Source organism: Theropithecus gelada, chromosome 12, assembly GCF_003255815.1.
Source record: "Theropithecus gelada isolate Dixy chromosome 12, Tgel_1.0, whole genome shotgun sequence".
Taxonomy (NCBI): domain Eukaryota; kingdom Metazoa; phylum Chordata; class Mammalia; order Primates; family Cercopithecidae; genus Theropithecus; species Theropithecus gelada.
This window is the reverse complement of record NC_037680.1, coordinates 31,802,221-31,815,058: the sequence shown is the minus strand read 5'-3', so window position 1 is coordinate 31,815,058 and position 12,838 is coordinate 31,802,221. Positions and strand designations below refer to the sequence as shown.

Below are 12,838 nucleotides of genomic sequence, written 5' to 3'. Positions count from 1 at the left end.
ACACAGATATCTAGGCGGGAAGGGGAAGGCTATCTGTTATGGAGTAAGGCATGTCTAGACTTGTCAGGGCATGTCAGGGTGCTGCAAGGGCAGGAAGGGTTAGTTATAGCACGGATAACTATAGAAACTAGAGAAACAAAGAACTTGAGGAACTGGGAATTAAAACCTTTTGAAGAGGAATTTATCATCTCTGTCATGATATTTTGCACTGGTGGATTTAAAAGGAAATCCACTTCTGCTTCTTTCTTAGTGAACTCAAAGTGGAAATCTGTATCTTCTCCCAGTCTGAATGGTTCTGTTAGTCATGAAGGACTAGTGAAGACTGTCTTGAGTTGAAATTCAGTTTGCTTTGTCTTAGGCTTTGTTTTTTGTTATTTAATGAAATTCTTGTATTTATCTTAGACTTTGATTGCTTTTTTTTTTTTTTGAGACAGAGTCTTGCTCTGTCGCCAGGCTGGAGTGCAGTGGTGCGATCTCAGCTCACTGCAGCCTCCATCTCCCGAGTTCAAGCAATTCCTTTGCCTCAGCCTCTGGAGTAGCTGGGACTACAGGTGCGTGTCACCACGCCCGGCTGATTTTTTGTATTTTTGTAGAGATGGGGTTTCACCATGTTGGCCAGGACGGTCTTGATTTGTTGACCTCATGACCCACCTGCCTTGGCCTCCCAAAGTGCTGGGATTACAGGCGTGAGCCACTGCGCCTGGCCAGCTTTGATCTTTTTAAACAAAATCACATTACGTTGTGAATGGGATCCTTATCATTAGGTCTTGATCTTAGATTTAGGCTAAGACTTTTAAAACTAGCTTTTGATAAATGAATGAGCATTAAGTTCTTGTTTGCAAACACCCATTTGGCCATGTGAAATCAAGAAAGTTGTTACTTCTTTGAAAGATGATTTTTCAGTAATCTAAGTCATCGTGTATTTATGATCATGTATTTGTTAGGTATAGAAAATTAGACCCTTACTTATACTGAAATAAAGTATAAAGATTTAGCTTGATATACTGCTGAGTCTAGCTTGAAAGACTTGGGGCAGGGGGTAATAATGGTCTTGTGTCCTTGTATACTTTTGTCTAAAAGAAGGCTTTGATGACTTTTTAGAGTAAGTTTTAAAGTCATTAATTCTATATGACTTAGTTGAGGCAATGCAATTTTTGTGTATCCCCAGTTATGATTAGAGCTTTTTTAAAAAAGTGTCAGTTCGTTGTCATTTAGCGCTATTTCTAAATTGTGTCACATAATTTGTGTCAAGAATTCTGTCACCATGCTTATATAAACTTGGAGAGATTATAGCCTATTGAATTTGATCTTCCTGATTGAAAAGTAGATTGGCTAGATGGATTGGATGTCCAGTTTACAAATGGGAATAGTAAGGCCCAGAGAATTTAGTGAGTTACTTAGTGACATTGCAGAGCCAGCACTAAGCATGATCTTAATCTGAGATGGACTTCTTATTAATGTGTATTGGTTCCTATTGAATATTACTGTGGTTTTACAATATTTTCCCTAGATAACTTAAAAGAACTGAAGTACTTGAAAGCTAGATAAAGAATAGATGAAGGAAGGGGTGACATAAGATATACCTTGATTAAATGGAGACCATTGATAATACCTATTATTATTTATTAAGCCTGTTTCTAAGTGCCGTATCTGTATTATCACATTTGTTCTCTATAATAATCCTATCAGACAGTTAATGTTTTTTCTCATTGATGAAGAGTTTGTGGTCCAGAGAGGTCAAATAAATTAGCCCAAGTTAAATGGGATAGGAATTCTGTCAGTCTGACTTCAGACTGCATTATCTGTATATATCAGTATAAGACTATATAATTGGGTTAATTTGCTTAGACCCTGAAGGGGTTGCTATACTTCAGCAGTTCTAAATTCTGTAGGTTGAGAGAGTTTCGCAAATTTTGAATACTGGCACTTGTCTTGTTACATGGTAAAAGTTCTATTCTGCATGATAACAATTTGTACAAATATTGCCTACCCTTTATTTATCCAAATATTTCTTATCAAAAAATGATGTTTTGAATTTATGTTGCTCTGGATCAGGGGTATCCAGTCTTTTGGCTCCCCTGGGCCACTCATAAAAAAAAATAACATTAACAGTAGCTGATGAGCTTAAAAAAAAAGCCAAAAAAATCTGAATGTTTTAAGAAAGCTTACAAATTTGTGTTGACACATTCAAAGCTGTCCTGGGCCACATGTGGCCCATGGCCCACAGATTGAACAGGCTTGCTTTAGATGAAGAGGAAGTAGGTTAAATGATTTCCACAAAAAAAGCCACCAGTTTACTTTTGTTTGCTAAGAGTATGCTTTAAACATAGATATTGCCATTTATCTCCAATTGAATGAACGTTTAGTTCTATTTAAAGATTCAGTTTGCATTTATTCAAGATTTTTGGCATTTATTTGTATATTCATAAAATAATTTAGTGGTATATGAGATAGTTGTTCTAAAATATTAAAACCGCCTTTATAGGTTGTACTTACCTTATGGAATTTTACTTTAGCACACTTAAGAAGAACCCCAAGTAAAAAGGCAGACATGAAACTTATTTAGGTTATGAATTTGCTGCTACAGGTTTGCAGCAAGAATGGTTTTTAAAAAACCACCAGATTTAGGAGTTAATATTTTTTTCAGGTGATTTTTTTTTTTTTTTTGTAATACTAGACAAAAGATAGGTCCAATTGTTTGTCATTTCTTTCCAGCAGGAAAAACTTTAGAAATAACTATGAAGGAAAGAACTTGTGAAGTCCCCATGTGAAGTTCTTCACTTTTAAAGTGCTTTCTTTTCATGTCATGGTAAAATTGGACCAATTGAATTTACACTTTGTAAAATTCACTCACCGTAGCATTGATACTGCTTTCATTACTACCGCTTTTTATTTTCATTTTTAAAAATATGTAGAGTGATAAATGAAATATGTTTGTTTATATCTAACATTAGAAACTTTCTGGGATGCTAAGAATGACTGAACAGGATATGTGGCGCTCCCTAGTGTTTTGTTCATGTATTTTTTATTTTCCTCAAACTGATGATTCTTCTGAGAACGTCTTGATAATTAGTTTTATACTTATTAAAAGAATAGGAAATAGAAATGATTTACATAGTGTAAATATACATATGGTTGGCCACTCATGAATTGTATAAAATATATCAGCTACGTTTTTTAAAGGTGCCAAATTGTTCATAATATTCAGATGTTTAACATTTTAGGAAATTTATGTCTCATACAACTAAAAATTTTGAATTATAGCACTTTTACATATTTACCAAAGTAGTTTAAATGGGAATTTGCAAAGCAGTACATGGTTTTGATTTTATAGTATGCTTCAGATTAAGTAAACATGAACTACCACTTTGTAGCCTTAAGAATGGTGTGGCTCATGGAATTTGTTGTGGTGTTATTGTAGCAACTAAGTTAAGAATTTTCCCCCTTTATTATTTTGACGCAACATCCCATTTTCATTGAACTTAAATGTTGAGACACAGTATTAGATTTGTGGGCCACATAGTGACATATTGGTAAATGACAGACTACATACACAATGGTGGTCCTGTTAAATCATATACTATCTCTATGTTTAGATATACAAATACTTAGCATTGTGTTACAGTTGCCTACAGTATTCAGTACAGTAACATGTTATAAGGGTTTCTAGCCTAGAAGCAATAGGCTGTGTATACCATAATAGCCTAGATGTGTAGTAGACTATAACCATCCAGGTTTGTGTGAGTGCATTCTATGATACACAATGATGATACCTCCTGATGACACAATTCTCAGAACATACGGTCATTAAATGACACATGACTGTGTTTTATGTGCCCTTAAGAGTGAAAAGAAAAAAAAAATCTAAATGGAAAATCTGAAACACTCAACAGATAACGTTGAGACACCTCTTCATGGAAAGAAGAAGTATACCTACCGTGACAGAGGAGAGAGCAAAGACGTTTGAATGTTTTCACTCTTTTATTATTGGGATGAGGGAGGAAAAAATCACTTTTGAGGATTTGAGCCAAAGCCAATTCTCCTAAGTTTGCATCTTGTATTCCCCTTAACAGTAAGTGTTAATAGATAGCTTAGAAACTTTTAATGGTCTCAGATTGATGGTGCTGCCAAAGTGACTGGCATAAATCAACACAATTTCTTTAAAAGATTTAGCTTCAAAGAAAGAGATTATAAAAAGTATCTCTATGTTATGTATATCCTAGAATTAGTAGAGAATGAGAATCATAACATCGCCACAAAGTAGATTTTTTAGACTTGGAAAAACAGACTTAGGGATTCTCAGTCCTCTAAAGGAACTCTAAATTTCTTAAATTCTTACAGTAGTTTTTCCTGCAGAATACAGTATTTTGCGTGTTTATTGTTTTGTTCTTTGGTTTTATGTTGACATCACAGTTTTGGTTTAAATTACATTAATGATTGATTTACTTTCAGGATATTCAGTTGTATGTAATTTAGGACTTGCAGATTGTCAGGTAAAACAAGATTAACTGTCTTCACCCCCAGAATTTACGGAGATACAAAGGGAGAATGTAGCTTTTTGACATTAAATCTCATTCTATAATAAATACCATGATTTCCATTCTAAAAGAACATTTCTGAGGTGTTTAAACATTTTAGGTATGGGAAGAAGGTCAATTAAAGAGAGAACTATGTCAAACTCTGTATGTTCTTTAGTGATTTTCAAATACTGCCTGCTGTAAGTCTCATTGGCCTGGTCTACTAAACTCTTATATATTGGTTTTTATGTGGCTTTGTTTTTAAGTAAGATTTTATCTTTATATGTGTGATAAAGTCAGGATATTTCAATTTGAAATTACATTTATTTGTACAGTCTGCTACTGCCATGAGAGAATGTTCTTTTTTTGAGACGGAGTCTCTCTCTGTTGCCCAGGCTGGAGTGCAGTGGCACCATCTCAGCTCACTGCAGCCTCCACCTCTCAGCCTCAGCCTCCCAAGTAGCTGGGACTACAGGCACGTGCCACCATGCCTGGCTAATTTTTTGTATTTTTAGTAGAGATGGGGTTTCACGGTAGCCAGGAAGATCTTGGTCTCCTGACATCGTGTTCCGCCTGCATTGGCCTCCCAAAGTGCTGGGATTACAGGAGTGAGCCACCGTGCCCAGCGAGAGAATGTTCTGTTGCTTTATGCAGATTTTACTCTACTTTAAAAAAAATACCTTTAATTCTTAGGAGAAATTACTTTGATTGGTTTTTCTCTTAAGTTTTCAGGCCTTGATCTGTCAATTTAGCTTAGAATTCTAGTGTTGGTTATGTTACTAGCTTTTGATTTTATATATAGGTTACTTAAAGTAGCAGGCTGTTTCTATGTTGCCTGTCATGTATCTTGGTTGTTTTCCAATGCAACCAGTTACCTGATTCAGCGTATTTTACATTGGCCTAAAGCAAAATTACGAGGATATATCTATTGGCTGGAGATGTATGGGCTGGGAGTAAGCCTGGTTATAGTTCTTTCTAATTTGATTGTTGTGTTTTTTCTCCTTACCTTGTAAATTATTTCTCTGATTCTCAGTCTGGATGATGGAGGCTTGCCAGTGCTTCGGTTTTCAAATTCTGTACCTTAAAAAAAATACGTACCATTTGGATCATATTCCAAGTCAGCCACCACATTCTTATAGTCACAATTTTTGTCAAAAAGTTTTGTTTAATGATGTTTAGACAGTTTATTGGTTGTTTTTAACCCGTTAACTCCATGCTACTTTATTTTAATAGGTACCGTAGCCTCATTTAGCTTCATGGGTCACTTTCACAAGGAATACAATTCAGTGTGTGAATGTTCTTACATAACTTTAGAAGGCTTGAATCTGTATGTTCCTGCTGACCATATGCTTATTTTCTGTTGTTCCTATTTCTCAAAATGTTCATTTACTTTGAAATTGTTTAATAACTGGTTACCTTGTTCCAGTACCTGTGATTATTGTATGTAATTTTTGTCCCCTTCTGAATTTCCTTAGATCTTTTTAATGGTCATTAAAATCAAAATTGTAATGTGGGATTATACTAATATAGAGGAGCATTGGGTCAAATTCTTGAGAAACTTGTGTTAATCTTCAGGATTTATATTCAGACTTAATAGAATTAATTCATAGATTTGAATGGTAGTTGTTGATAAACTAGATTGAGCTCCCAAACTAATATCTTCAGATATTTATGTATGTGCGTTAAGTTTTCTGTACATGAGAGGGGATAGATGACTTGTGATTTAAAAAGGGTTTTTTTAAATGTATTTTTTTAGGTCATTGTTTGGATATTAGCACCTTTGATCTAGGATTTTGAAATGTGCCACATTATAAAATTTATTCAGTACATGTATTAAAAATCAAAGGTGAAAAATACTGAAAAAATTTTATGTTAAATTCTCTTGCTCCAAAGAAGTGAGAAAAATAGGACTGTTGTGTTACAACTAAAAGGAAATTAATGTTTTTTTAAATTCAGGCTAGAAATAACGTAATAGTCCAAACTTACTAAATTTACTTGTTAAAATAATTTTGACCGAATATATAAAAACTGTGACATAAGTATTAAAATAGATTATTGATAAAGTACTTCATTCATTCAACAAGCACTTACTAAGCATACTATTCACATGGTATAGTGTTTAGTGGTTTTTAATCTTAAGTTATGGGATTCTTAAAGTAATATTAAGTGCTTTGGTCTTATAGTAACCTTTTTTACTTTTATTTTAGATGCCTGGAATGATGTCGTCAGTAATGCCTGGAATGATGATGTCTCATATGTCTCAGGCTTCCATGCAGCCTGCCTTACCGGTAATCATGTGAAAATAACTATTTTCTGTGAAGTAATGTTTTGATTGATTGCTTTTATATATGGAATAATAATACCTATATACTTGATAGGCAATCATGTTAGCCGTTGAAGTGCCTGTGTAGTACTGTAGTAAAATACGAGAATTACTGTGGACTTTCAGTTTCTTTTCTTTTCTTTGTATTTTTGAGACAGAGTCTTGCTCTGTCAACCAGTCTGGAGTGCAGTGAGTGACATGATAACAGCTCACTACAGCCTCAACCTTCCGGGCTCAAGCAATCCTCCAACCTCAGCCTTCTGAGTAGCTGAGACCACAGGCACGTGCCACCACGCCGAGCTAATTTTAAATTTTTTTTATAGAGATGAGGTCTCCCTCTGTTGCCCAAGCTGGTCTCAAACTCCTGAGCTCAAATTATCCTCCTGCCTCAGCCTCCCACAGGGATGACAGGCATGAGCCACTGTGCTTGTCCTGGATTTAGTTTCTGTAACTTCAATGATAGGCATTTAGATTTTTTCCTATATTGATATTATATGTACATTCTTAATTATTAGGTTAATTCTGTATTAAGACCAGAATACTGAAAAGTATACAATGTGAGCCAGAAACATTTTATTGGTCTGATAACATGTAAGTTTTAAAGGGTAAACATTTACTTCACTGAGTGCTAATTAAAAGTTGGTATAATATGATTTAATACTAGATTTAGAAATCAAGATTTAATTGGAAATCCACATTCTGAGACTTCAGCTGTGGCAAATTAATTAGAAAATCTATTAAACAGCCTTACCACCTCTATCGGGTAGTATAGTAATATAAATTATTACGAAATTCAAGTTTAACTTCTTTATTCTTTATGGGGTTGTAATGAACAGATGTGGCATACTCCCTTGAGGTGGTAAGTTTGCAATGTCTTTCCCAAAATCCTAAGACGAGATATATTTCAAAAATTCTTTATAATACTGGAAAGTAACACATTGCATATAATATGTAAACATTTCCTGCGAGGTCCAGGGCAATGCCGTCTAACTTAATAATGTTAGTATTTTTGCAGCTAAACTAAACTGAAGTGGGATAAATGAAGTTTGTGGAGTTTCATGTTCATTTAGGGCAGGTTTTGCCACTGTAGTGAGTTTTGGTACCATACTTGAAAAAAGTTGGTTTTCAGAGGGTTTTGGTTTCCAGAATTGTGGGTAAAGCGTTGAGGACCTTGTGTACACTTGGTGACCATATAACATTTAAACTACTCCCGTAGCCTCAGTTTGCCGATCTCCTTTACAATTTATAGCAAGCTTGGGGAACTGAGACCACTAAAAGTTTTGCTAAGAATCTTTGAGTCACAGGCTTGAGGATTATACATAGCAGGTACTGATTTCACTATGCTTTATGAGGAACTTATATAAAATACACTTTAAAAGAGATGAATAACACTAATTTCATTTTTTTCTTACAGCCAGGAGTAAATAGTATGGATGTAGCAGCAGGTATGTATACTATGTATGGTGGTATGTGTTAGACCTCATTTGGACAGTAGCAGCCCTATTATAATGAGGAGTAAAAAAAGCAGGATCTCTTGGACTTTATATAACCTCCTTTTTCTTTTTTCCGCAATAGGAAACTGGGATAGCGTTGACAATTGAAGTCTTTTTGTTGTTGTTGTTGTTTTGAGATGGAGTCTCGCTCTGTCACCCAGGCTGGAGTAAGTGGCAATCTCGGCTCACTGCAGCCTCCGCCTCCCGGGTTCAAGCGATTCTCCTGCCTTAGCCTCTCAAGTAACTGGGACTACAGGTGCATGTCTGGCTAATTTTTGTATTTTGGTAGAGACCGGGTTTCATCATATTGGCAAGACTGGTCTCGAACTCCTGACCTTGTGATCCGCCCACTTCGGTCTCCCAAAGTGCTGGGATTACAGGTGTGAGCCACCGCGCCCGGCGATAATTGAATTCTTAGGAAATTTTTACAGTTTTAGGTCAGGAGTTCTGGACCCAATTAGGTCTGCAGATATACTTTGGCCCACACAATGTTCTTCAATTTTGTAATTATTGCTAACATTTGTAGTCTGCAGATTTTGAGTTTGAATTTATTTTGAAAAGTTGGATGATCTGACTATTCAATACTTAACAGTAGTCCTGTCAACACAGTAAGTGCTCAGAGAGTATATGTTAAATGAACTCTGGTTGAGTTCATATTTGTACTCAGCAAGCATTAGAATGACGTAGTGACTCCATTCTTTAGTATGAGCTCTCCTTGGCATTCTAGACTACTTCAGAGTTAGTTTTCTGTCGTCTCCTTGGCCCTTGTATTGATAGCCATTGGAGTAAATATCAGTTCCCAATAACTGGCCATTTTGACTCATAAGATTTTAATATATATTAATAATGCCTCCAGTATCATGAATACATAGCTGTCCACATAAATTAATATTCCAGATGCCGAACTTCATCCCATGATTATGACAAGATTGTGTTCTGTTATAAACAGTATTGGTTGAAAGGTGTTGAAAATGTACTGTGTGCTTTTCTCTGGGTTCAAATGGGACTTAATTGATTTTTTAAAGATGTTTCACAGATTTCATTATTTAAACTAAAATGTTCTGAAATACCTAATACAATTATTTTCTTTTATTTAGATATCTAGAGCTGGGTACTGTCACCCTCAGTAATCCTGGAAAATTACATAATTTTTATTTTTAGTTACTTTTAAAATGCTTTGGCTCTACAGTGATTTTCTATAGTAGCTTCTTTTGAGTGTACTCAGTATATACAAACTTAGTTTTGTTTTGTTTTACATACAATCTCCGTCTTTATTTTATTTACATGTTTAAATTACTAGTTTCTAAAGTTTAAGATTATTATTAGGAGTTTTGTGACTAACATGCATTTCAAAATCTCTTAAGGAGTTTTCTGTAGTAGTATAGAGGACAGTAACATCTAATAGAACTTTCTGCAGTGATGGAAATGTTCTGTAATCTGTACTGCTTAATACAGTAGCCACTAGACACATGTAATTATTGTGTATTTGAAATGTGGCTGGTGCAACTGAGGAACTGAATTTTCTAAATTTTATTTAATCTTAAATTTTAATTTAAAGGGATGTCTGGTGTCTGATCGCTGTTGTGTTGTACAGCACAAATCTGGAATTCAGATAAAGTTATCAGGAATCTAAAGCTGTAGAATCAGTGGTAGAGGCATTATTGTGCTTTGGTAATATACTTAGTAGAGAAAGAGGAATAAGAAACATAGTCACCTATTATAGTAAGGAAAGGAGAAATAAAAGGCAATGTTGAATACTTCTCAGACTGCCTCCAAGTGAGTTTGTAGATTGAAAGTTCAAACTCTGAAAATGTTTTGCACTATAGATGTTTATTTTGTGGGAAAGATAGCTAGCACATAGTTCATATGAGATAGTCTCAAAATCTTGAGAATGAGGAGGAATAAGTACTATGAATATATGAATAAATATTAAAACTTATGAAGGAGAGCATGATTTATCATGGTGTAAATATTTTGCCTGTTTTTTATTTTTTAGGTACAGCATCTGGTGCAGTAAGTACTCTTTAAACGTTTGTAATATTTTAATTTTAGTATACTTTAACCTACTTTACAATTATTCTTTTTTCTGCTCTAAGGATTATCTGCTAAATCTTTGCATTAATCCATAGTTTTCCCTTTTCCCTTTTTTTCTATGATAAGGATTGAAAAATTTATTTATTTTAAAATCTAGTTTCGGTGGGGCTTAATGAGAGATGAGAATCATACGTATCAACTTTTAAAAGGATTTAAATTCTTCCCATCACATTTAGAAGGGAAGCGGAACTTGTAGGTGCATAGTACTTAACCTAGTAATTACAAATTAAGCATTACATTAGGAGATAATCTTTTTTTTTTTTTTTTTTTGAGACAGAGTCTCGCTCTGTCACTAAGACTGGAGTGCAGTGGTGCGATCTTAGCTCGCTGCAGTCTCCGCCTCCCGGGTTCAAGTGATTTTCATGTCTCAGCCTCCTGAGTAGCTGGGCCTACAGGCACCTGCCAGCATCCCCGACTAATTTTTGTATTTTTAGTAGAGGCGGGATTTTGCCATGTTGGCCCGGCTGATCTTGAATTCCTGGCCTCAAGTGATCTGACTGCCTTAGCTTCCCAAAGTGCTGGGATTACAGGCGTGAGCCACAGTGCCCGAGAGATGTTAGGCGATAATTTTATTTTTTTAAATGTATATATATATGGATAGGAAAATTTATGTACCTTAATTTAAAAACATTTTTGCTATTTTGCTATTCCTTAAAGATCAATGAAAGGAAGAGTTTTGTTTATAATCTCATTTAATCATAATATTCCTGAGAGGTAGCTGTTATGCTACTGTTACAGTTAACAGAATTGATTGCAAATGTTGTTTTTCGCATTTGGAGAGAAGATTTTAAATTAAGAATTTTACTCCAGCCTGGACGACACAGCGAGACTCCGTCTCAAAAAAAAAAAAAAAAAAAAAAAAAAAAAATTAAGAATTTTATTTAAATGCTTTAAAAACATTCTTGCGTCTTTTGCCTTAAAAGTTGAATGGTTGCAAAATATCCTTTTGGGTTTTTTTTGTTTGTTTGTTTTTCTGAGACAGAGTCTCACTCTGTTGCCCAGGCTGGAGTGCAGTGGCTCAATCTTGGCTAACTGCAACCTCCACCTCCCAGGTTCAAGCGATTCTCCTGCCTCAGCCTCTTGAGTAGCTGGGACAACAGGCATGTGCCACCATGTCCGGCTAATTTTTGTATTTTGTAGAGATGGGGTTTCACCATGTTGCCCAGGATGGTCTTGAACTCCTGTCCTCAAGTGATCCGCCACCTCGACCTCCCAAAGTGCTGGGATTTCAGGCATGAGCCACTACGCCCAGCCCATTTGGTATTATTCTACTATAAGTACCTGCTTTTATTTTTGATAAAGGATAACTTAATGGTTTTTTTTTTTTCTTATTTAAATAATGCAGGCTCATTGGGAGGAAAACAAAGCAGGCATAAGTTAAAAAGGAAGTAAAATTCATCCTTAATTTTTGGACCATGAGGGAACCACCACCATTAATACCTTAGCTGAAGATCTTTTTGCGTGTTACTTAAGCATAGACAAATACATACACATTGTACATAATTGGTTCACGTTATATATGCTTAAGTTATTTGTTAAATACACTTTTTCTTGTTTAAAAGTTTTTTGTGAAAATCTGTGTAAGTTCCTTAATGTAGATGTAATTTTTTAAATGACTTTATAAAGTATTCTTTGGCATAGAGACACATTAAACCATTCACTTATTAATGGAAATTCTGTTTACATCTAGGATCCCCTCCCAATTATGAACAAATTTTTTTTTTTTTACACCTAAGAAAGATTCCAGGAATAACATATTCGGGACGGATCGTGTGTAACTAGTCATGTTGTTTTTCAAGAATATAAAAAGACATATCTAATAATGGTGTAGTACCATGTCTTTTTCTTCAAGAATCTCTAGCAGCAATAGCCGGTATCACTCATTTGAATTTTAGTGAGTGGACATGGGTTTAAAGTGATAGTTTTTCTTTGATTCTTAATGAGATTGAACATTTTATTTGGTATTTGGATTTCTCTTCTGTTAACCTGTCCCTGTCCTTTCCTGTTTTTAGTTTGGGTTATTTTTTATTTTTTCCTGTAAATTTCATTTTAAGAGTTTTTCAAATGTTATTGATGTTAACCCTTTAATAATCATGAATTTCAGATATTTTTCTTAGTCATTGGTCTGTTGATTTTGCTTTTAATGATCTTGCCACATAACCTTTTAGTATGTTAATGTAGTAATTAGATAGGTTATCTCTTTTAGCTGATGAGTTTATTGAAATTTTTACAAAAGTTTCCTCATTGTATTTTCTTGGAAGATTCTCATTGCTTTTTTTTTAATCATTAAGTGTTTGATTCATCTGGAATATCTGTCTATAAGATGGATAGCCAGTTGTGTCAGCTATCAAACCAGTTTTTCTGACTTTAATTGAAAGCTCTTTATTGTCATATTTAAATTCTCACGTATT

The 12,838-nt window shown here is 34.6% G+C and overlaps 1 protein-coding gene across 4 annotated transcripts in view; it reads left to right on the top strand.

The window, feature by feature from the left end:
* Positions 1-12,838, top strand: part of PRPF40A (pre-mRNA processing factor 40 homolog A) — a 67,823-nt gene that overhangs the window by 17,441 nt on the left and 37,544 nt on the right. For all 4 annotated transcript variants that reach the window (XM_025404113.1, XM_025404112.1, XM_025404110.1 and 1 more), the window contains 3 exons: positions 6,725-6,805; positions 8,255-8,285; positions 10,330-10,346. In XM_025404113.1, the coding sequence (XP_025259898.1) occupies positions 6,725-6,805; positions 8,255-8,285; positions 10,330-10,346 (129 nt within the window). The remainder of the gene's footprint in view (positions 1-6,724; positions 6,806-8,254; positions 8,286-10,329; positions 10,347-12,838) is intronic.